The sequence below is a fragment of the Colletotrichum acutatum genome (genome assembly GCF_030867785.1).
Source record: "Colletotrichum acutatum strain CBS 112980 chromosome Unknown BDZ83scaffold_1, whole genome shotgun sequence".
Taxonomy (NCBI): domain Eukaryota; kingdom Fungi; phylum Ascomycota; class Sordariomycetes; order Glomerellales; family Glomerellaceae; genus Colletotrichum; species Colletotrichum acutatum.
The window spans coordinates 49,813-73,231 of NW_026848995.1; the positions used below are offsets into that span (position 1 = coordinate 49,813).

The following is a 23,419-nucleotide window of genomic DNA, read 5'->3' on the forward strand; positions in this document are numbered from 1 at the left end:
TACCACATTACCTAAGGGCCAAGCTGTCTGCAAGTCTGCACTCTGCAGTGGAGCGCTGAGATGATACTTACCAGTCGCCGGGCTGTCAGGTGCAGATGGACGGACGGCCGGGGAACACCTACGACCCCGATGACTTCTGACCAGGTGCCAGACACGCCAGAAGGCCGACTAAGGTGACCTCCAGCTCAATAGTTGGGCAAAGTGGTTTGCGTTGATTGGCCGACGGGAGGATTTTGCCGTGTTATGTAACCTCTCCCGGCCTGCTGGGCATGGAATAAGGTAGCAGGGCACCTCAGTCTGCCGCCGCCTGCATCATCACGGGTACGTACTGCCTTAGTCATGGATCAGCCACGGCACCATCGTCACAGGACTGATGAACCTCAGGACTGCACCCTCAGGACTGCACTTACTGCATAGTAGTAGTACCTTAGTTTAAGGCTTACCTAAGGGGTGGCTCTTATGTAATTTTTGGATCCACTCAGTTTTCCAGCTCCCTCATTGGATCATAGCTCCTGAACATGGCCTGTGCTTCTTATTGTTTGGTCCCTCTTTCACAAGCCGGACTCCCAGATTTCCAGAGTTTCCAGTGCTTCTCCAGCCCCTCGCACAGCAGTACCGAAGCTCAAAGCAGGCTGTTCCAACTTCCAGCTCGTTTCCCAAGTTCCCAAGTGAAGGTACCTCATCAAAGTACCTACCTCTACCTTGTGTGGAGACGCTTCCCTTGCCCCCCATTCCACCCAGGCTGTGCTTGCGACTGCAGAGTGACGACAGCTATTTTTATTGGGGTTCACAATTCAGTGCAGCCAAACAAAGCCTCAAGCTGTCCTCAAGGCTCTGGTTACTGGATGCTTGATACTTGAACTTGCGACCGTCAGCTCCAACTTCAACAACCTCCCAGTTGGACGACAACAAGGGCTTCAAGGCTTCCCCTTCCCCCCCTTCGACCTCTCCCCATTCATTCGCTTCTTTTCTGCTTTGCCTAGCCTTGCATTGCCTTGCCCATCTAGCTCTTGCTTCTCTTCACTACTTCCTACCCTTTCAACGTCCCGTTGCCGCCGTTCACCATGGCACCCACCCTTCCCTATCGCGACATCAACGTCAAGGTCGCCCCCGACTCTTACGTCTTCACTTCTCCTTCCTCGCCTGATGCTCCTGCCCTGGTCATTGACAGACCGACCGGAGACCTTCGCCTTGGAGATGCAGGCCTGGGCAAGAGAGTATCCCGGCAATCAAGCATCGCCGGAATTCTGGGCATAGTCCAACTCAGACTTGGTAGGATCCCATGCTGTCGCCAGCAACGCCATCAACCCCTCCTGGCCTGCAATACAACACAATTCGCTAACTCTCATTCCTCTCTCCAGACAAGTATGTCATCATAATCAACAAGGCCCAGCCTGTTGGCCGCCTCAAGGGCCACATGGTCTACAAGGTCGTCAGTACCGAGATCCTCCCCATGCGCGAGCGCCAGATCCGAGACCCCGACGAAGATACCTTCATTGGTCTCCTCGAGACCTTCATGAAGAACGGCCCCATGTACTTCTCCTACTCTCTCGACCTCACAAACTCCTTCCAGCGCCAAGCCTCCGCCGACACCTCTCTCCCGCTCTGGCAGCGCACAGACGACCGCTTCTTCTTCAACCGCTTCATCCAGTCGGACCTTATCGACTTCAGAACGAGGGGCGCCAGAGGCCATGTTGGTCCCCAGCCCGGCGTCGACCCCTTCATCCTCCCCGTTATTTTCGGCATGCTCGAGATCCGCCCCACCACCTTCAAGGGAACCCCCGTCACCGTCACCCTCATCTCCCGTAGATCCAGACACCGCGGCGGCACCAGATACTTCACTCGAGGCGTTGACGACGAGGGCCACGCTGCCAACTACAATGAGACGGAACAGATCACCATCTTCAACGACTCGGGCAGTGGCATGGGTGGCTTTGCCGGCAGCAGCGATATGCAGAGCGGCAAGTACGGCGCCGACGGAAAGGAGACTCAGATCATGTCCTACGTCCAGACTCGCGGCAGTGTGCCCACCTACTGGGCCGAGATCAACAGCCTCCGTTACGTTCCCAAGCTGCAGGTCCGCGGCATCGATAGCGCTCTGCCGGCGGCCAAGGCCCATTTCGAGGAGCAGATCCGTCTCTACGGCGACAACTACCTCATCAACCTCGTGAACCAAAAGGGCCGTGAGCAGCGCGTCAAGAACTCGTACGAGCAAATGGTTGAGAAGCTCGTGTCGTCGCCAAAGGAGCGGACCGAGGGCGACCGCATCACGGACGAAAAGTTCACTACAATCCAGCCTGAGAAGCGCGCCGTCGAGTTTGATCGCCTGCACTACATCTACTTCGACTACCACCACGAGACCAAGGGCATGAAGATGCACCGCGCATACGCCCTCGTCGAGAAGCTGCAGGAGGCTCTCCAAGATCAAGGCTACTTCCGTGCGGTGGACATGCCGGGATCCAACGACGGCCGTCTCGAGCCACGCAGCTACCAGACCAGCGTCATGCGGACAAACTGCATGGACTGCCTGGATCGCACAAACGTGGTGCAGTCCATGTTTGCCCGCCACATGTTGGACCGCATCTTTGAGGAGATGGGCTTGATGTCCCGCGGCTCGTCCTTCCGCGACGAAGACCCGGCCTTTGAGCACATGTTCCGCAATCTCTGGGCCGACAACGCCGACGTTGTGTCCAACTCGTACTCTGGCACCGGCGCCATGAAGACAGACGTCACCCGCACCGGCAACCGCACAAAGGTCGGCGCCCTCCAGGACGCCCGCATCGGCGTCACCCGCTACTTCAAGAACAACTTCTTCGACGGTCCCCGCCAGGACTCGTACGACCTGTTCCTCGGCTTATTCCTCCCTGGTACCGCAAATATTGGAGGCTCCCTGGTCTTTGCCGACCGCCGCCCCATTCTCATCCAGTCGGTCCCTTACCTCCTCGCTTTCAGCATCTTCCTCGTTCTTGTCGGTCTCTTCTCCAAAAGCGAGGCCGTCGTCACCATCCGTGTCTTCATCCTCTTCTGGCTCGCCGTCGCCGTCTGGTCTGCCAGCTTCGTCTTTAGCCACGGCATGCTTTACGTAAGTCACAGCCATCATGCTGCCCCTTCTCCCTGTCCATGTTCAATCCAGCTGATAACCTATCTCAGGTCAACTGGCCTAAGCTCAACCCCAGACCGTGGGCCAATGAGGGCTACGCCGAGCACATGTCCAAAGCCCGGAAGGATTCCGTCCTTGGCTCCTTTGTTGCTCGTCATGAGCGTGGTCTTAGCACGGCGAGATATCTTCATGCTGAGGAGGGCAAGAAGAGAGTCGAGTGAGGCTGGCATTTGATTGTGGCTCAATTTCTTTCTATTCACGGCTTACATTGTGTGTAATCGAGCCAGTGTTTTAAAGGAAAGACGGCTCTCTTCGTCCGAAATTCTACATTCTACCCTTTTTGTCACATTCTTCAAGGTCATACAGAAATCTTATTTTAAACCACTTCTTTTACAATGCCGAGCCGGGAGTTAACAGGCATGGAATGGACATGGCATAGATGTCGTAGCATATTAACGGCTTGTCTCAAGAACTGAATAATACAACTTTTCCCTTTTGATCCCTCGACTTGCACATTTCATAAAAGTGTTCGTCATTTTCAGCACATTTTTAAGACTCCATGAAGATAAATAGGAGTCGCGCACCATTGACCAATCTACATAAATTAGAGCCAATTTGCGAGGTCCAGTTGTGTGGCCTCTCTGAGCAATTGGCAATGACGGTCTCCTACTAGAGTAATACGGCTATGCATACCCAATTCAAACAGCTAACACAGAGTGTCAACCGTTTGAAGACTTTATGGATTGCATGTTAACTCTTGATAAGCCCAGAAACAACTTACTGTTTGTTGATTGGAGAGAAACTCTATGAGCTACTGGATAAGCAAAAATTAGGCCTTCAAGTTTCCAAGTCGAGCTACACCTCAGCAAGCCCCAGTTGGAAACAAAGGAAATAGGACGATTGAGACAGTTCAGAGATTGATACGAGGCCTTACAGCAGTTTGATTGATATTCAACAGTCCTCGCAAAAAGACGCTAACTACGAGAGATTAGTTCCTCGCCCCTTCATATGGGGTATAGAAACTGCTTATTCTGCAGATCCGTCAGATCCAAAACCGCCAAATCGACCTTGACCCGGATCGTCTCGCCGCCCTCATCAACTTGCTCAACCCACCCGTCCCGCTCATCCTCGCTCAACCCAGCAATATACTCCAACCGCTCCTTGTTCCTCCTCACAAGTATGAACCGAATAACCCACAAAATCACCGGCGTCCCGACCCAGCTCACCGAAATCATGGACGCCCACGCGCCATAAAACCGCGGCGCGTTGGCCGGCACCCAGATCTGCGGCGACACAAGGTTGCCGACGCTGTACCCCAGCATGAACATGACGTTCCGCGTCAGCTTCTTGGTGTACCCCGCCGCCGTGGACGTCGTCCACCCCAGCGCGATGATGTACGTCACGCCGTACGTCGCCGCTGCGAGGATCAGGCACGCCAGGAGGCCGATCTTGCGGTCCCAGGGGATGGTAATCATCGCGATGCCGCCCGCGACGGCGGGCATGCACCAGAGGGTGCCGTGGAGGGCGAGGTTGGTTGGCCAGCGGCGGAGGGCGAGGGTGGCGACGACGCAGCAGAGGATGCCGAAGGCGCCGCCCGCCGCGGCGACGAGGGTCGAGCCGAGGGGTTTGATGCCGATGGAGGTGGTGATGAGGTTCTTTTGGCCGTAGTTCAGGTTGTTGGAGTACATTAGCGTAAAGGACTGCAGGGCAAACAGCCAGGACACCGGGTCGCGGAGGGTTTCGACGACTTGTTCGCGCTTGAAGCGTTTCTGCTCGATGGAGCTCTGCTGCGCGGCGTGGACGCGGCGGATGACGTGGATTTTTTCTTCGAGGGTGAGGAAGCGGGCCTCGGCCGGGTTGGAAGGGTACTCGAACCAGACCCAGACGGCCAAGAACAAAGTGAGCCCGCCGGTGACGATGTGGAGGAGTTTCCAGGGGAGGACGGGCCCCTCGGCGTAGAGGAGGCCGTAGGAGAGGAAGCCGGTGACGAGGGGCGCGGCTTGGCAGGTGATCCAGAGGACGGGCTGGAGATAGGACTGCTCGCGGCGGTTGAAGAACATGCCGATTGTGATTTCCATTGCGGGTACGATTGTGGCTTCGGCGGCGCCGAGGAGGAGGCGGAGGACGATGAGGCCGGCGTAGGAAGTTGCTGCGCAGTGGAGGAAGATGAGGACGGACCAGATGAAGATTGTGATGGCTACGTATTTGCTAAAGGGGAGCTTTTGCATGAGGATGTGGCCTGGCCATTGGAAGGCTAGGTAACCTTTGAGGATGGGGGTGTTCGCGTCAGTTTCTCGCTGAAAAAGGTTGTTGTGTAGGCCAAAAGGGGATATGTAGGTGAATTTTGCTTACCGACGTAGAACATCGTGTTCAAGTTATTGTATTGGGCCTGCCTGATACCAGTCTCTTCGAAGAGGCCCAAGATAGCTGCGTAACCGAGTGTCGACTTGTCAACCTTAGAAACAAGTCACGGTTAGCCAGTTGCTCATTACATAAACTCACGTTCCATCGCGATCAACTTACAAAAAGCATGATGTTGATGGCCGACAGGAGAGTCATGACGCGAAGGTAGAGCTTCCTACGAATCTTCTTCTCCATCTCGGGCGTCAGGGGACCGAACTCGTCGCCATGCTGCTCGAGGAGCCGCAGCGTCACGTCAGCGTTCTTCTCCGAGACGGTCTTGCCCTTGGGCGTAGACGTCACTTTGGGTTCGACCCCTTTTTCGTCGGCCATGGCTTGGGTGATTTCGTTGACCGAAAATTACGATCAAGTGCACTTTCCTGAGGTGTAAGTGCGCAGTGCCCGCCGAAAAGATTTCATCTAGGCTCGTGTAAAGCATTCTCTCAAAGGGAAGTCATCAGCGAACACCTGCGATCTTTAACCTTGCAGCTTCCATCACATCAATAACTGTTGTGGATCCCATCAAAATGTCGTTATCGAAGGATGTGATTGACTATATTCCTCTTGTCGTCTCATTCTGCGAGGTTAGTGGTGAGCCGGGTTCTGCCAAGCAGCCAATGCGCGATGTCTCTCCGCTATCACGCAATACTCTGCGGCGGTCATCCTCCCGCCTTTCACTCCGAGATTTTACCAAATATTTAAACAGTATTGGGGAAATCTCGTGGCATCATTGCATGCGTATAAGCAAGCTACCAGTCTCCCGGTCGGAGCTAGAGCAAGTATTATGCAGCGCGCTTGTTGTGCATGGCGTAAAGGCCGATTTCTCGGCCTTAGACAAGGGTCGGAATACGGCCGACGACGCCTCTCCATTTACTTTTTCAGGGATGAGAGTCATTCAAAACAGCTGATTTCGGCCATGAAAGAAGGGAAAACCCCTCAAAATTAAGTTTGATCAAGTATCTATAGCCTTATCTGGAAAGATTGGAAACATTCTCCCGGCAACCGTTCGGCTCAAAAAGCTCGGTCGACCGGAGGAGAGACTTGGACCAACATCCCGGAAGACCGACGGCCCCACATCGGCGCCGTTTCTGGAACTTACCTTGACTTGCTTTCATACTCTGCAATGTAGAATCCGGATATGCCTGTACATGCCGTCTCGTCTGCAACAAGCCATGTAAACCACTCAAAGACATTGAGAGTACCACTGGTTCGCGGCCTGGCAAGTATACGGGCTCGCGCAGGCGGTACACCCGCTCCATCCGCTCCCGCCGCACTGGCCCCACCTCGCAACCGTGCACCCTCCGGTCGGCGGCGCGCTCGCCGTCGATGTCGCCGGTGGTGCCGCCGAGGTCTGCGTCGTTGTTCCCGGCTGCGTGGAGCCGCCCTGCGAACGTCAGTCAGATTATCTTCTTGAAAGAGTAAAGGGGAAAAAACACGGAAAACGAAATCACACTCACAGTAATCCCAAACCACTTCAAATCCTCAGCCCCCATGACAGGCACACTATGCCCGACCCCCGTCCCATAAATCCCCTCCAAGTTTGGCCCGTACACGTACTTGGTATACTGCCCGCTCGGCGTGCCAGGCAACGTCTGCTGCGGCGTGAGACTGTACCCGAACACCCCCGTCCACTGCTTGATCGTCTCGTTCCAGTTCTGCGGGTACAGCGTCGTGTCGGCGCTGCCGTGGTAGATTTGCATCCGCGGCCGACTGCCGCTGTATCCGGGGTACATGTTGAGCGCCGTCTGGGCCCAGGCCTGCTGCGAGGCGATGGACTGGCCCTGGCTGCAGGTGGAGTTCCAGCCGTTGACGGTGCCGGTGTAGAAGCAGCCCGCAGGGACGCCCGAGTAGGCTATGCCGGCGGCGAAGAGCTCTGGGTAGGTTGCTGCCATGACGTTCTTTGAGGTTCATTGTCAGTGGTGGTGGAGGCTTTTGGCTTTCCACAAGATCCTAACTCCGCGATCCTCTGATACAGCCATCTACGGGACAAGAAAACGCAAGAGGACTCACTGTCATCATGGCTCCCGAAGAAGTCCCCGTTACGAAAACCTTGCTCTTATCACCGGCGTATTTATCAAGCGTATACGTCACCATGTTCGCAATCGCATTACTGTTTCCGCCGCCGTTATGCGTCAGAGACGCGGTCGAGCTGACGTCCCAGCACGTGCCAGAGTACGGCGACTCCGGGTAGATGACAATCAGCCCGTAGGTGTCGGCATACCCTTTGTAGGGCGTGTTGGAGTAGTACGCGTTCGCGGTGCCGGAGCAGTAGTGGATGGCTACGATGATAGGCGGGCTCGCCGCGAGCTTGTCCGGGACGTAGATGTACATCTTTGCGCCGGACGGGTTAGCCCCGAAGGACGTTACCTGTTGGAGGGAGGCGGCGCTCGCCAGAGGAGCGAGGAGACCGGTCATCGCCGTAGCCAGGAGGGTGAGGGAGCGCATCGTGAGATTCGACTTTTTTTTCTCTTTGCTTGTTCTTTTGTGGACTGTAGTGGGAGTTCTCCGACCTGAAGTTGGTGAATAACAGCCAGTCTTCGTAACCTTGGATGTTAGGCCATGGATAATGTCTTATATATGCAGATTTCCCCTTTGAGGTCTGCGAAAGAGGGCGGCGGACGCAATGATTCCGAGAAATTGCGGGCTAGTGGCTGCGTCGTCCCCTCCATCTACCAACAATCTCGGACCTCTAAGAAGAGACAAAGTCTCGAAGCTTGACAGCATCGAGCTGAAGAGTCTAATTACCATTCTTGATCCAAGTCCCATGAATGTCTTTCTCATTGGAGAGTATTACTCAGCTATTGCTTTGTCGTCAGATGCCCTCGGTCAGCGATTAAACTTGAACCTAGTGTCAAGAATCTTCCCCGTACGCTTTTGAGCCCGGCTTGTCATTCAAGAATGATCCGGTCTATGGTGTTCATATTACAAAAAGCTACGGACCTGATATTGTGTGTGTCTCCGGACCCTGAACTGGGAATTGTTGATACTACACGAATGGAATCCCCGTGGTTCCGCTATTCAGTCTCCGCTACCTTATTCCGTCCATGATTGCAACGTTCCCCAATTTCCGGGTCAAAGGAAGCGTCGTTTCTGACAACTGTTTGCATACTGCACAGAGCTCATGATGGCAGGCTGTAGACATTGGAGAACACCCACGTGGAGGTTGGTGACATTGAGGTTCTATTTAGCCTGAATACGACCAGCAGTTGAGCCTCTCTATAAAAGCTTGCAGCCGGGATTCCCACACCTTTACATAGAAAGGGTGTGGTCGCATATTCGTACGATTCATGTTAGAAAGCAGAATAGTGCCTGGGGGAAAGGGTACTTGAGTCAATTCTTCCACCCTCCTGTCATAAGAGGAACAAGGGGAACGTGGCCGAGGGGAATGAGGGGGAGTCTTTGTATTAACCCGAAAGTCCTTGAGCCTCACTCAACCTAACCTTTTGTTCGATTCCCTATCGAGATCTTTTTTCTTTTTCTCTGTTCTCCCTTCTCTCTATTTGGGCCTGGTTCTCGCAGAGACCTTGAGACCGGCTCCCGCTTTGATAGAAGCCTAGAGACCGCTACCAAACAGCCACCCTGCGAGACAATGATTCGATCTAGTACATGGCACGCTACGTTCCTCGACTTTCACCTAGTGGCTGGGCTATAATTCCAACGTAGTTACCATAGAAGCAGCTTGTAAAGTAGAGTGTGAGAGACCTTTGCAGGTGTCTCGTCAACAGTCCCGACACAAATCGAAGATGCGCCTGTTCAAGCCTGCTGTCCTTCAATCGTTGATAAATCCAAACGCATAAGCGTACCAAGCCAAGCAGATTTATCAGTACGCGCGAAAGTAAAGTCGTCAACGACATCAAACCCCTGCCGTTCATAGAACCTATTCTCCTTCATTAGAAACAACCGTATCATCTCAAATCAATCCTCTGTCGCACTCACCTGTTCAACTTCTTCTCGTTCCCAGCCCACATATCAACATAAAGCACCTGCATGCCCTCCGTAACCCCATACTCCTTGGCCCGTCGAATGAGCGCCTCTCCAGCGCCCTTGCGATACCGCCCGGTCCTGTAATCTGTGACGATCACGTCGAGGTACGCGAAACCGTCCTTCTTCCCCTCCAACTCGTCACGAATCTTCTTCTCTTTTTCAAACTGCCTCTTGACGTGGCCCGGAAGCCAATTCGTGCGCACGAACGCGGCGCCGATGGTTACGTAGCGCTTCCCGTCCTCGGCGGTCCTGTACCGGAGGCCCGGCCCGTCTTGCCTGGCGTCGTGCGGGGTAATCGCCCCAGTCGCCGCCGGGGACCCAACCTCGACTTCGGCGATGAAGATTCTCAAAGCATCGCCTTCGCCGGTAGTACGGTACCTCGACGAAGCCGCCACATCCTTGAGGGTTTCCTCGACAAAGCCGTCTTTCTGGCTAAAGGGCTGCGACCCCCACATCGCGCCGCTACCCAGGGCCGCGAGCGGCGCGAGGGTCGAGTTGAACGCTTCCACGATGAAGTCCGCATCGTGAGAGGCTAGGCCAGCGTCTCTGACGTTCATCGGATTGGGTTTTCGAGTGTGCGCCGCAGAGGCCTTTTTCGTGGCTTAGTAGCGATGGTATGACAAGATGGGAAATTGTCGAGGGGGAAAAGCAGGGTTGAAGGCCCCGATGAACACACGTTACTCACCTACCTATTCAAGGTATAGTCAGCATCGCTTGAATCCTTTCCCGTGTCGATACCAACGACACAGTGTTGAGAGGGCCACACCTTCAAGCCCGCGATTCAGGAGCGGCAAAAGCGGCATGGCTTTTGATTCTTCGCTCGGGAGAAAACCACGTCACATGAACGAATTCCGGCTCTGATGAGTAGACGATGGATGCAGAGATCGAACTTGGCTTCATTGCGTTCATTGTGTGCGTTACATCGTAAGGCATCGTGTGCTCGAAGCTGCTCTCACCATGCCTCAATTCGGATCTACGTACTTCTTGATGATTGGAATATTACGCTTGTCGGTGGTGTCTACTTTACCAAGTAGAAAGACGCTATCCAGGTATGAGGTGTGGTCGCAATGATTAATCATTAATGATGGGGTTTGGTTGTGTTACATTGTGAGACGCGCCATTGGATTCTACGCAATGCTGGCTACCCGAGATAAAATGGAAGTCTGAACGCCAACTTGTGAGCCATTTTCGCTGGTGTTCAACTCGTCAAGTACTCATTTGGCGTTCGCTAACTTTGAACGTCTGCCAACACATACCAGTCTGCTTACCATAACTAGATCATGGTACGTTTCCTACGTAATTCCAAGGACTTGCAGTCGACATGCCGTTCATGAAGACGGCGTGGCCGACTCACGTTGCGGAGCATCGTTGCACGCCTGCATGAGGTGGACCCCGTCGCCGACGGCAGCTGCTCTCAGATATCAGATCAAACTTTGACACGTCTTGGCACAAAGAGTGAGGCGAGCTTTTCGCGGATGGGACTGCGTGAGGCAAGCTTAGGCGGAAGCCGTTCGTAGCGGCCTGCTTTCTTCAACGAGGACGCGATCCTTCGCGGGTGCTCAACTTGCTACGCCGAACCATGTTTTGGACGTAGAGATGGGCCCATACTCCTTCAGTCCACGGCGTTGACGTCGATGATCTTCAATGTGCTGACATATTAAGCCATGGGATACCTGAGATCCGGCTAAGCTGTGCCTGCCGCATACGAGCGCTGATGCTGTTGGGCATTGAGGCGCCTACGTTGGGCATGGGTGCGAATTCGATGTTGAGCTATGTAATGGGACTCGATTCCAGTGGCCCAAAGAGTGGGAGGTAAGTGAATAGTGCATGCGACTTCTGAGGCCATAATCTGTGCGTGATCGCACGGTCGGCCCACTTGTCGTCTTGAAACTGTCCGCTGACGCCGGCATCGATCTGCAAGATCTATTGTCGTACTTCAAGTTGAAAATAAAACCGAATCATAGTGACACTGAAGGGTAGTCCCGCGTATTCTTGAAGAGTCGAGTCAAGCGGAGATTGTGGAACCGGCACCTCGTGCCGTAGATTTTGTCGAACTGATTTGATGAAGTCAGTCAAAATACCAGTCGGAGGAGAATGACCAGAGAGGAGCTCACAGACGTTTTCTTTGCACTTTTCTACTTGACGGCATGATCGTACCTAGCGCAGTAAATTGCGGACCTCAAGAAATGCAAGATACCCGGATCGGGGACGCCGTGGTTCTTGCAAGTTTAACGAATACCCCCTGAAGTATTGTAGTCCAGAAGATGCAAAGAAGCACTCTAACGATGAAAGTTGCGATGAGACCGAGCGACAGGGCTCAGGTTCATTGTGGATGCTGATCCCATAATTCCATTGAAGAAGCACGGTTTAGGGTCGATGGCCATGCTAGTGCGCAGCATGATGAGTCGGGTCCGTGGAAAGGTGGCTTGCTCATCCTCAGTCGTTTACTCACTTTTGAAGAGTGAATCCAGGGCACAACCAGCTGTCGAATCCATCATCTTGCTCGCCACGGATTAGTGAGACTTCGATCCCGTGTCGGTCCGTTGAAAGTAGAAGTATCGACAAGCATGCTAATGGCTAGCCATTGCTTCCAAATTGACGTGATTCCTTAGTCGATCGACAGCGGCGGCTGGAGATCAAATAGTGTACAACCAGACTTGACCAGACAACACGGCCGTAACTCCTGGGGCTCCACTGGGTTCTAGTTCTGATAACTGAAGAGTAGCAGCACTCGCTGCACCCACCGAGAACCGTTCTCTATTGCTATTCCGAGAGGCGCAGCAAAGTCAATGGGAAGGCAGGGCGAATCCGAAGACGAGGTACGAGTCCCGCTATAAGCCGGCCATCGTGGCATAATACCAGTGAGAGGTAGATATGAGGCGGTGTGTTGAACACTGACGCCCCGCGCCTCTGTTGATGTACTTTATGGGTCTTAGCAACACTTTAGGTTCCTCTTAATTAATGAAAATGAAGAATAAGCCAAGACACTGCTTACGACAATGGCAGCAACGCTAAGACTCTCGGTATGGGATTGGTGAAATAACATGGTGAAAGGCAGACGAAATGGCCTGTGATCTAGTTCAGGCTCCCTATGGAGTCCTGAGGGTGGTACACACAGTTCCTCATATGTCGATGCCAATTCCGAGCGAGCCGTAGTGGTGGGAGGACTGGCCAGGAGGTTGATTGAATGGCGTGAGAAATGTGCGATTCTGTGGTCCATCCTTGTAGAGAAGTAGATTGAACTAACAAGAATAGGTGAAACAGAGTGAGAGTTCGTCGAACGAAGGTCTGTGGGCATCAGGCCTTGGAGGCTTCTCCGTGCTCAACTTCAGGCGAGAGAAAGCGAAATCTACCGAATGAAGCATCTTGCTGGCTGTCGCAAGCATAATTGTTGCAGAGACGGGATAGTTTCCATGCGGAGACAGTAGGGAAGCCGGTGGAGAAGCCGGAAGCCTCGTATGAGGCGACTGGAGAGACTTTACGGAGGTATGTCCGGTGGCATACAAAGTGTCCCGATCTCTGGCAAGCTCTGTCTATTGGCTTCTGTTGGCTGGCGTTCGTGTACAGAAGAAGTTCATAATGTTGCTGAAACCCTGCAAGCAGATGGTAGCGGTGATTCTCCGACGAGCCAAGAGGTTGCGTTGGCACATTCTTGAGATGATGTTGATGCTACGCTGGCTGTCTTCCCCGCGCCTGCTAATAAATCAAAGATGTAGCAGACATAGGTACCTAGGGCGAAAAGATACTTTGACACGGGCTGAAAATCTCATTCTTTGCAAGCACTTTTGCCAATGTTGCCTTCCAAGTATATCCGAAATATGAGTTACATTGGTACCTTGATGGTGACTTGTCGTGCTTACAGCGGAAGGAAGCTCGATCGTCCCCAACAGCTTCCCCATCCTCCACTGGTTCAGGTCTGCAACTTCCCTCCCGACTGGGGTGTTCCGTTGGAGCTTGCTGGCCGATTAGATAAGAGCTTATGGCCCCTGCATACCCGGTGGATCTGCTGCACCTGCCTTCAACGACTCTGATTTGCTCAAACGGTGCTATCTTGTACCTTATACCTCTGATAAGCGAGTGACGTCTCATTCCGACCCCACGCCCCGCTAGTCCGTTGTCACTGCTGCAGCATCACATGAACCCCTCTGACGGACCCGTGAACAACGACGGGAGAACAACTTGCGCCGTCTCTACTGCTGGCTGTCGGAGCACTATCCTTCACTCATACACATCTCTTCTGCGCAAGACATCACCCAAACCACCAGTAGCCACATCCTATGCCACCATATTCATTCTAGAACCCGACGAAGTTCCTGCAACAACACCGCCCTGAACACTCGGCGGACCCCGCGCTGAGCCACGATCCGATTGCTCATCATGTCGCTCTTCACTGCGCAACTGCACCCAGGACGGGCTCTGGGATTTCTCGGTTTGCATGAACTCTGACTGCTGCAGTACACACTCGGACGCTAACTCTATTGCTTGTCGCTTAGTTCTTGGAGCGTCCTTGCATGATGTCTTGACGCGACTGAAGGCCGAACCGCAACGCTTTCCACAACTCGACCTTGCCTACTCCCGCGAGCAACCCGTTCAACAGCCCGTAACCCTCAGCCTCCCTGCCAACGGCATAAGGCTACGATTCGACGGTCCGGAACAGCGTCTGCGCCTGGTAGAGATTGTCGACTTCACCAAGAATCATGTCACGTTTAAGGACCGTGATCTCGTCAAACCCGCCAACGCGCAGGGACCGCCATCGTCTCCAGTTCCCGGAGAATCTACCTCCGGCCCAACCTTCCGACAAATCTACCATCGCTTGCTCGGACCAACTTACGGTGGAGAGTACATACCCCCAACGCCCGATTCCTCCGATAACCTGGGTAACTACATACTGTCCTACCCTGGCGTTGCCTTTACCTTCCGACTGGCCGAATCCGCATACTCCCCCAATAAGGATGTGGTGTCACTCCTGTCTGCTGCGACAAGCCAGGTGCCCACATCCATGGCTGTCTTCAGCGGAGACTCGTGGGCCCAAGCTCGAGAGAGCCTTTGGACAGAGGTTCTCCCGAGTGTCAAAACGGTTCCCGTCCTTCCAAGGGGGAAGGATGTCGTTCCCGACGAAATCTCGCTGGTCAAGATTCATGGTGGTGGAAAGCTCCAGCTGTTCCGCAAGTGGACCAACTCGTCCCTTTGGATTATCCTGGGAGAGACGAGCCCACAGGAGTTGATCGCTGAGCTCGGTCCCCCGAACGCTACTTATCGGAAGAACGACCAGAGGATGACAATACACAAGCTTCGGACGGCGAGCCACAGCAGAGCTCGGTCAAACGGCGCTGACTTGAGTCGGCCAGACGATCTTACTGACACTGACCAATCATCTGCCAACACTGGCTCAGACGATTCCAACGATGAAGCCATCGAAGAAGACATTGCCGGAAACGTTTCTGGTGAATGTTTCTACAACTACTTCTATCTAGGATTTGATGTGCTGGTGTCCACTCCCTCGCCTCCATCAAGACCACCGCCTTCGCAACACGAGTCTCAGGTGCCACCAGGAAAACCCATCAAGTCGGAATCCCCTGATCGACTGGTTGCTACGAAACTAGTCCTTCATGGTAACGTACCTGGATCATATGAGTTCAACAGACACCGTCGCTGCCGTTGGGAAGTTAGCTATCTCGATGATGGCTCTCCCGGTGCGGCGGCAAACTCAGAGACCAAGTTCACCGAGATTAAAGACAGACTGAACGAACGGTGGAACAGCGCGTACCCTGAAGGCGACTCTAGACCCCCCAAAGAGGCATGGTGCTCAATAGGGGCTGGGGTGATAGCCCCGGCAGCAGCTGCGAATTTCTTGGAGGTTGGGAGGACAGTGGCGCCAAGAGATTTGATGGCAGCGACGATTCAACCACTACTTTATTTGGATTCCCCGGTCTCGTGTTTGAGGTACTCAAGAACGATCATGTTAACACGGTGACTGTGTTTTAGGTTTGAGTTGGGCATAAACCTGGGGTCAGGTGGTTTGGCGATTGAGCGGGCAGGAATTGTAACGGCCACGGAGCTCCAAAATTGGCCGGGAAGACGAGGCTACAGAATGGCCGCGATACCCCTACAAACAAGTTGGGGTTATGCTCAAATCCAGATGCATATTCAGACACCACCACTTCGCATCCCCTTCTAGCCTCGTTCTTAGGCTTGTCCACCAACTCAACATGGAACAGCTATGACGTGGCTGATATCAGATTCTCACTTTGCGAGGCTTCTCTTCCATCCACTTGCAATAATCCATCTGATTTTGCATTCATGCAAGACAGACTTGGGATTTTTCAGCTTTGTCCTCGCTTTACTTGACGGTCTGACTCGGGCCATGTTTCGGGAGCCAAGGGCTTCCATTGCATTGCGACCAGCACCTACCATGTTGTAAAGCTCCAGCAGCTCCGAGCTGGCCGCCCGTGTCGAACACCTCCGAAGCTGTATCGAAAACAATAAATAATACAGCTAGAAGCCTCCTGTGGTTTGTAGCAGCATAGAACAGTTAGTTATTCATTGAATACCCAGAGATACCCCCCAAAGATACCCATATACCCCCTCGTTAGCATCATGGCAAAGAAGACAGCACCGGCAGGAGCCCAGAACACCAAGCAGAACGCTTTGGCTCTGAAGCGCTACCTCCCGCGCAAGCTTAGAGAGGCTGCCGAGGACGAGGCCGCAGTGGAGAAGGGAGTTGGACACGACCTGATCATCTACAGCTTCGATCGCCCTACCGGCCAGTATGGATACACGCCCTTTTCAATTCAACTGCGTCTTCGCCTGCGCCATGCCGGTATTCAGCACGTAGACCGCGCTGCCAACATCTTCCAGGCACCCAAGTACCGAGTACCCTACGTTAAGCTTGCCGACTCGGACGAGCTTGTCGGCGAGTCCCAGTTTATCATTAAGCGTCTCGTGCAGACCGGCAAGCTCCAGGATCTCAACAAGGAGCTCTCTCCCTCCGACCAGGCCAAGGATGCCTGCATCCGAGCTATGCTGGAGGACCGCGCTTACTTCCTCATCGTAAGGAGAACCCGCAATATGACAGTGAAAGGATACAGGAGCATATGCTAACGCTCAACGTAGTTGTACGAGAGATGGCGCGGCCAGTACGAGATGATGTGGCACGATGGTCCCTTCTCCCACTTTGTTTGGGGCGCCAAGCAGATCTCGACCCAGGCGGCTCGCGGCTATGTCAACTCGCAGTTGTGGTTCCAGGGTGTTGGCCGCTACTCTGACGAAGAGGTCAAGGCCTTCGCCACCGACGTCGTCATGTCCCTGAACGGCTTCTGCGAGACCTCGCTGTCGAAGCTGAGTCTCGATTCGCGGGAGTCCCGAGAGCCCTTCTGGATCCTGGGCGGACAGCGTCCATCCGAGGCCGACTTTATCGTCTACGGCAACCTTGCTACCGTCCTCGGCACTACTGTGTAAGTGATCGCATGGTCATGGGAAGGATGGACATCAAGGAGAAAGAGCTAACATATCGCGATACAGCAACCCCGTCCACGCCGCTCTCATCCGCGAGAAGCCCGCCTTGGTCGAGTACATGGGCCGCATCCACGAGCGTTTCTTCTCCGAGTACAAGTCCCCTGTTCACGCTTAAGTTGGTTAGGGTGAGATACCCCGATACCCCAGGTCACCCCAAATGTGAGAAATAGTCTGCGCCCACCTTATTTTGTTGGTGATTTTTGCCTTTTGGGCCCGCCAGGTATACGGGGATGGGCTCTGCGTTGGATTCTTTGTATGAATTTGGGTACCGAAGAGGGAGCGGGACGGAAGCTTGGAAGAATGGGGGTGATGCTGGTAACAGGCCCTCGTTAGGAACGCACAAAATACCTAACTCGAGTTTCTTTGATGTTCCCTAGAGCTTAATAATTTGTCCCTTCCATATTGCTTTAGTGTATTAGACTGTGTGATATTGATGTTGACAATGTGTGGTATGAAGACGAGCCGTGACGCCGAGTTTCTGAAGAAGATGCTCATAGGAGATTCCAACGGCCATAAATAACACAACTGGGTAGGTAGCAAGTAGGTAGACAATCTTTCTGTCCAGCTCCTTCCTTCCCAAGGCTAAGGTCCTACAAAGACCCCTTTTTCATCCCAACCATCACCTACCACCCATCCTCGTCCACACACCGCCCGCCACCACCGCATCACTAGGTCTTTAGGAAATAATTCTGCTCGATACTATCACCAAGGCCTGTGTCGTAGCGGGGAATGTCGGCGCATCTGCGCTCGAATAGCTCCCGCACACATAGGCCCCGGGTTCGAGTCCCGTGTTGTTTCTTGTAAAAATCCTTGCATCGTTACACCTGAGGCTGGTAAGGGTCTCCTCGGATCTTTCGTAGGCTTCCCTGTAATAGGGGGCTGAGCTTTTTAATATTTTTGCTGCTTTCCTGTTATTGCGTTTTATTTTTCTTTAGTCGTGAAAATTGATTCAAGTAAGTTGTACGATATGGCTTGTTGTCTTGAGCTTTCAAGGGGCGTTACACGACATGATAGCAGATCGCCGCCTCGACTATCGATTGGCACGGGCAAGTCGGACATGTTTGATGCCAAGTTTTAACCTTGAAGTGCTAGGGCGCTAAGCTGGAGGAGAAGCACAATGCTAAATTATACCGCTTGAAGAACATTAGACCGTAGCTCTTACGCCATGTCTAAAATTGCACTCGACTATGTTGATGGAGTAATTAAAACACCATCCCGTAGGTCACGAATGTCTTTCTACAATGCAATAGGGAAATGGAGGCCATGTGGTTGGAAGATGTCGAACATATGTTTGAAGCAGGGAGACCCTTTCAGATGCAATGGGCGGTCTGATCCGGGAAACCTTAGCGCGGATCGGGGGGCCGGGGGATCCATTTACCTGCCGGCTTAGCGCGCTCAACGATTGCTTGATATCAAAGCCGCAGTGTTTTCCGTGCAGTACCTATTCTTGCCTCAGCTGGAGATTGGAGGCTTGATGTTCCTGGTGACGTTGGTACAGTGAAACAAGAGAGACAAAGGAGTTCTTTGTCTGTCGTGCCGTTGGTCAGATGGTACCTCTCCGCCTGGGCTAGACCATTCCAGTGTCTCTCTCCTTACGATTGGATGGAACTCGCTGCTTGTCCGGGTCTGGAGGATGTTCCGCTCCGGCGATTGCCGAATCGGGTGGAGCCATCTTTCTGCATGTGTGGGGTCGTCGGGTGGAGCAAATCTTAGCGTGGTCGGCTGCAACGCCACGGCAGAGCTATGGGGAGGTACCTACGGAGTAATGTACGGATACTTGCTTCTGCCAGGCTTTTGGCTGCGTAATGGGCGAATGGGTACTTTGTATTCGCAGGCGTTGAGTTGGAAGGAGCACTAGAGCTGGCTAGGAACCCTGGACCGTGTTTGTCCGTGTGTTCGCCGCTTTGCTTCACTCCTGCCGCTGTCGCTGCCGCTGCTACGGATACTGTACGGTCGAAAGTTGGACTGCCACGATCCTGGGCAGCGAGAGATCGACGCCAACTTATGCTCAGCTGGCACATGTCAATGCCCTGTTTCGGCTCGGACGAATCAGCGCCAACATTTCCAAAATCTTCGTCACCTCTTCGTCCCTTCACATGGGGTGTTCCGTTACTTGGCTATTTTTTTGACTCGTCTTGAACCCGGCCATCCACCCCCTTGCATCCAACCAAGAGTACCATGGGAGTCGCGAACCCCTAAAAGTTCCCCCCTCATCGATTTTACCCAACCGACACTTTCCATCGCCCGCCCACTATCCGAACACCGGACGGACGAGAGCAAGCTAAGCTCGACGACGACGACAGCGACGAATACGACGACGACCGGACGGCTTCGAAACCGACCCAACGGGCTGGTGACAACGTAACCCACAGCTTGGCCGGCCATGCGAGCATCTCCGCCGTCATGACGGAGAAAGATGCCGCCCAGCAGCGTGCCATTCTCACGAGGAAGCTGAGCCCGCACTCCATGCCTGGCGATAGGGGCAGCAGCAGGGGTAGCTACGAGACGGGCGAATCGAGTGCCACAGGCAGCCTCCTCAACGACACGACGCTTCTGCCATCGCCCGACGAGTCCAGCGGCGCGCGCCGCCCAGTTGCTTCGAGCCCGAGAGATGCTGAACATACAAATGGATACCATGGGGGAAGGGTCGACGCGAGGAAGCAGCAGCAGAGAGCTCCTAGGCATCGCTCTAACGGAGCCTTTTTGCTGCAGGATGCCTTTCGCAACGATGACGATTCCGAAGAGGAGGAGCAGGCGCCCCGACTGCGGCACGTAACGCGAAACATACCACCCAGCCGGAGAACGAAAGACTCGGGAAGGGCATCGGACAGGTCTGGATCCAGCGCTGGTCGCGATGTCGGCTACGGACTCGCTGGGCTCGAGAGCCCGCCAAGGCGAAATGGCGGTTCATCACCGCCGCAACCTACAAATAAACTGACGGTCAGGAAACGGGATGCGCCCAACGGCAGTAGACCTTTGTCGGGAACGAGTTTCGCGCCGCCATCGAATGCCCCACTCGATATCGACTCGGCGCAGATCGTGAACATGGCTCTTAACTTGAGCGAATCTCGACGGCAGGTGTCGCGAAGGATCGCGCCGCCTCAGGCTGTGCCGACACTGGCCCAGCTTCCAGACGGAACGACGGGCGCCAATCTCAAAAACCATTTGCAGCAGCAGAGGAGGATGTCGAGGACGAGGTCCCCAGGGCCTGAAAAGGCACTTACTCCGCGATTGCCCTCGGCGGGCATGCTTAGCAGCCCGCTACAGGCAACGTTCGATATGAGCCGGGAGGGCACCTTTCGGAACCACTTTACCGCGTCAACCTTGGTACGAGTACAAAAGGCAAAGGAGCACCTGGAGCTGATGGCCCAATACAGGCGCCTGTTGGAGCTGGTCCCACCCATACAGTCGCACAACCAGAGCCGCCCGACGACCGCCAGTCCGCCCACGTCCTCTGGAGGAGTTGCAAGGATTCCCACCTACGGTAGTACTGATGGCAGCGTGCGGCTGGGGCGTCCCTACAACCCTTTACAATACATCCGCAACAGAAAGGTGCGAGCTCGGGAGCGCAAGGCGATTGATGGCGAGGCCCAGGGTTTTGGAGACTTTATCAAAGTCGCCGACTGGGTTGACGAAGTGGCCAAATGGGCTGCGACGGGCCAGACCAGTGCGGATGGCTGTACGCTGCCGCCTTTCACGGATGCCGACATGGTGGAGCAGCAAAACGCCCTTCAAGCCACCGCCAGTGCCAATAAGCCGAGAAGACCGAGGCTGGATTGGACTATTGACGCAGCGGACCTCCTCGCCGATGTGTACTGGCTGGAGCAAGACCACCACAAGCAGCTGATTGAAGACCGTCACTGGCGCCGAATCTTCCCCCAGAATGTCGAACTGCATAGACCTCTGTCTAGGCAGAATGAAGAGTACGGCAGCGAGTCAGGACAGACACCAGGGCGTAAGGAATACGAAGGAATAAGTACCATGATCGATCCGAAATCCAGCAACCCGGGCCTTGCCAAGTCGGACACGGAGCATTCTACAGCGAGCGCTCGAGAACGTGCCCGCCAGAAGTTGCACGATCTTACTGGACACCATCATCATCACCACCACCGGCACAGCAACTCAGTGCATAGCCACTATGACTGGAAGAACGGCAAGAACTCGGTTTCTGATCTGTCTGAGAGCGAGAATGAAGGCAAGCTTAGGAAGGAGAGGAGGAACCGAGCAGGCACGCTCACCAGCAGCCACCAAGACATCTTGGAGAAGCAGATGCTTGAAATGATTGCCAAGGAGGCGCGTGAAAACGGGCCCAAGAAGCCAGACGGATCGGGCTACGTAACGCCGGAGCGGAATGCTGGGGTCACGTCACATCCACAGTCACGACAACACAGTCGGAAGGCATCTATCGTGGAGGTGAGCGAGTCTGATGAGAGGAAGAGTAAGGAAAAGCCTCGCTTCACTCCGCTGCACCTTCAACGCGGCATGGGCAGGTCAAGTTTGGAGATCCCGGTGCCCGCGAGGAGAAGCTCGTTCGAAGTCGATTCATCTCTTCCCAACTCTCCAGACGGCGCCATTCGTGGAGATCCCTTCATCCCTGCTCTTGGGGGAGATCTTTCACCCGGGTCAAGTCGGGCAAACTCCCCTACGCGAAACCCGTTTTCCAAGGTCAAACAAATATTCCGCGAGCGTAGCAAGGAAAGAGGCTCGCGTATTTCGGAAGAGAGATCTAGCGCGGAGGATCTGGCTAGCGCGCCAAAGACGCCCTTCGAGGTTTCGCCTGAGTCCTCGGGTGATCGAAAGTCTATGGACAGAAGGGGCTCTTCTAGAAGCCCGTCTCGCAAGGTTGTCCAACGGCCAACAGGCGAAAGCCATAAGTCTCATCGCAGCACTGCTAGCACCAAGCTGCGCAGTGACGACCCGGGAATGCGAGGGCTTTTCAAAGGGGCTCGTATCGACAATGTTATACGTGGTGGCATGTCGAAGCTTGGTGATTTGATCTGGCGTAAGGAGTCAGAGACTGGCGATGGCCCGTCCGAAGCCGAAGGCACCACAACGGATGAGTCAGACACCGAGCAGAGAGGCAGGAAAAGAGGAGAGACGCCACTTTCAAGGACGGCTTCGATCAGAAGTCAGGGTATGCGCCAGCAGAACGGCAAGAACTACCTCGACATCATGCCTGCATTCGAGTCTTCCCACGAGAAGCTGAGGCACCTTGAGAGCGAGCCGGCGAAACTTCCCGACACGTCACCGCCGTCAGCAAGTCGTAAGTCGCCTCGCTTTGACAGGCTGAAGCCGCCGCGTATCGATATCCTGAGCGCGAGTCCGACCTCGTCGCCTGGATCGACGAAGCGCTTGTCAGATGTCTCCGAGGGCGAGCCGCTGTCTGGTAGCCACAGCGCAGGATTGAAGGAGGCGGACAAGCGTCTCAACAACATCATCGCCGTTCCGCCCTCATTCCCACCGGATGGCCGTCCTGGATCTTCCTCAAACCGCAGTCGACACTGGTCCATCTCTGACCACAGCCCCGCACCTGACCGAGCACCCATGTCGAAGCGTGAAGTCGCCCGATTGCGTGCCTTAGTCCTGAGCTCCGGCATCAAGGCCATGGAAATTACTCGCCGCGCCAACGAGCCTCATCTGGCGTTTGCAGCCCGACAAACACCGTCTCAGAATGACCTTCAGGTCGCAAACGTATTCTGGCCCACGATCGCGGAGCTCAGCCCCGACCCCGCCAGCCTACGCAACAAGGCCGTACCGCAGACGGAGCTGTACCAGTTCGCCGCCAAGACCCTCGGCAAATCCATCCAGTGCGCCGGCCAGGACTGGCAAAAGACGGCGGACCATTTCGTCGCCGACACCGTCCCGGCCCTGCACCGCCGCGTGGAGGATGTCCGCCGGCGGGTAGCGACGGACCTCTCCGCCATGACACGGGCGGCGGCCGACGAGGCGGACGAGACGAGCCGCGACCTCACGCTGGGCCAGCGGCTCAAGATCAAGCATACGCTCGATGTGATCGAGGCCATGCTGCGGCGGCGCAGACGTAGGTTCCGCTGGGTCCGTCGCGCCATGTGGCTTGCTGTCGAGTGGGTGCTTGTCGGGTTCATGTGGTATGTCTGGTTTGTCGTCATGATCCTGAGGGTGTTTTGGGGTGTTGGGCAAGGGGCTGTGGGCGCTGTCAGGTGGTTGTTGTGGTTGTGAGCGAGGACCATGTCTTTGGCTCTCCTCGTGGCTCCTTCTTCTCAATTCAACTCTCCGGCCCTTATTTGCGGCAAAGAGTTAAAAGTTGCGTATTATTTTCTTTCTTCTGTGTGTTTTCTTTTGGTAACCCGCTCATCATCACAAGCACTGTCATTACTATGCATAGCCGACGGAGCAAAAGTTTTCTTGGAGTCACATTGGGCTGTTCTCTTTGTGAAGAAA

General features: G+C 54.4%; 8 protein-coding genes across 8 annotated transcripts; 4 read left to right on the forward strand and 4 right to left on the reverse strand.

Moving 5' to 3' along the window:
- The first annotated feature begins 616 nt into the window (after nucleotides 1-616).
- BDZ83DRAFT_596116 (phosphatidylinositol phosphatase) lies at nucleotides 617-3,606 on the forward strand. Its single transcript, XM_060506847.1, has 3 exons — nucleotides 617-1,272; nucleotides 1,362-3,082; nucleotides 3,151-3,606. Exons 1-3 carry the CDS (start codon nucleotides 1,065-1,067, stop codon nucleotides 3,319-3,321), a joined length of 2,100 nt encoding a protein of 699 aa, XP_060371726.1. The 5' UTR covers nucleotides 617-1,064; the 3' UTR covers nucleotides 3,322-3,606.
- A 307-nt stretch (nucleotides 3,607-3,913) lies between these two features.
- BDZ83DRAFT_596117 (major facilitator superfamily transporter) lies at nucleotides 3,914-6,222 on the reverse strand. The gene is made up of 3 exons (XM_060506848.1): nucleotides 5,624-6,222; nucleotides 5,453-5,555; nucleotides 3,914-5,363 (listed from the first exon to the last, which is right to left on the reverse strand). The coding sequence occupies exons 1-3, from the start codon at nucleotides 5,831-5,833 to the stop codon at nucleotides 4,105-4,107; spliced, it is 1,572 nt and encodes a 523-aa protein (XP_060371727.1). The 5' UTR covers nucleotides 5,834-6,222; the 3' UTR covers nucleotides 3,914-4,104.
- Nucleotides 6,223-6,683: 461 nt separating this feature from the next.
- On the reverse strand, nucleotides 6,684-7,915 carry BDZ83DRAFT_564416 (PHB depolymerase family esterase; the record flags this gene model as incomplete). The annotated part of the gene is made up of 3 exons (XM_060503641.1): nucleotides 6,684-6,884; nucleotides 6,958-7,398; nucleotides 7,511-7,915. 3 exons carry the CDS (start codon nucleotides 7,913-7,915, stop codon nucleotides 6,684-6,686), a joined length of 1,047 nt encoding a protein of 348 aa, XP_060371728.1.
- Nucleotides 7,916-8,043: 128 nt separating this feature from the next.
- BDZ83DRAFT_596121 (uncharacterized protein) lies at nucleotides 8,044-8,266 on the reverse strand (the record flags this gene model as incomplete). Its single annotated transcript, XM_060506849.1, has 1 exon — nucleotides 8,044-8,266. The coding sequence occupies one exon, from the start codon at nucleotides 8,264-8,266 to the stop codon at nucleotides 8,072-8,074; it is 195 nt and encodes a 64-aa protein (XP_060371729.1). The 3' UTR covers nucleotides 8,044-8,071.
- A 987-nt stretch (nucleotides 8,267-9,253) lies between these two features.
- BDZ83DRAFT_746109 (acetyltransferase) lies at nucleotides 9,254-10,041 on the reverse strand (the record flags this gene model as incomplete). Its single annotated transcript, XM_060513207.1, has 2 exons — nucleotides 9,254-9,377; nucleotides 9,437-10,041. The coding sequence occupies 2 exons, from the start codon at nucleotides 10,039-10,041 to the stop codon at nucleotides 9,254-9,256; spliced, it is 729 nt and encodes a 242-aa protein (XP_060371730.1).
- A 2,901-nt stretch (nucleotides 10,042-12,942) lies between these two features.
- BDZ83DRAFT_645673 (uncharacterized protein) lies at nucleotides 12,943-15,469 on the forward strand (the record flags this gene model as incomplete). The annotated part of the gene is given in 3 exon segments (XM_060509871.1): nucleotides 12,943-12,970; nucleotides 13,978-15,286; nucleotides 15,298-15,469. 3 exon segments carry the CDS (start codon nucleotides 12,943-12,945, stop codon nucleotides 15,467-15,469), a joined length of 1,509 nt encoding a protein of 502 aa, XP_060371731.1.
- Nucleotides 15,470-16,081: 612 nt separating this feature from the next.
- On the forward strand, nucleotides 16,082-17,114 carry BDZ83DRAFT_645674 (uncharacterized protein; the record flags this gene model as incomplete). The annotated part of the gene is made up of 3 exons (XM_060509872.1): nucleotides 16,082-16,534; nucleotides 16,598-16,938; nucleotides 17,006-17,114. The coding sequence occupies 3 exons, from the start codon at nucleotides 16,082-16,084 to the stop codon at nucleotides 17,112-17,114; spliced, it is 903 nt and encodes a 300-aa protein (XP_060371732.1).
- A 2,288-nt stretch (nucleotides 17,115-19,402) lies between these two features.
- BDZ83DRAFT_564182 (uncharacterized protein) lies at nucleotides 19,403-23,197 on the forward strand (the record flags this gene model as incomplete). The annotated part of the gene is made up of 1 exon (XM_060503615.1): nucleotides 19,403-23,197. One exon carries the CDS (start codon nucleotides 19,403-19,405, stop codon nucleotides 23,195-23,197), a length of 3,795 nt encoding a protein of 1,264 aa, XP_060371733.1.
- Nucleotides 23,198-23,419: the final 222 nt, after the last annotated feature.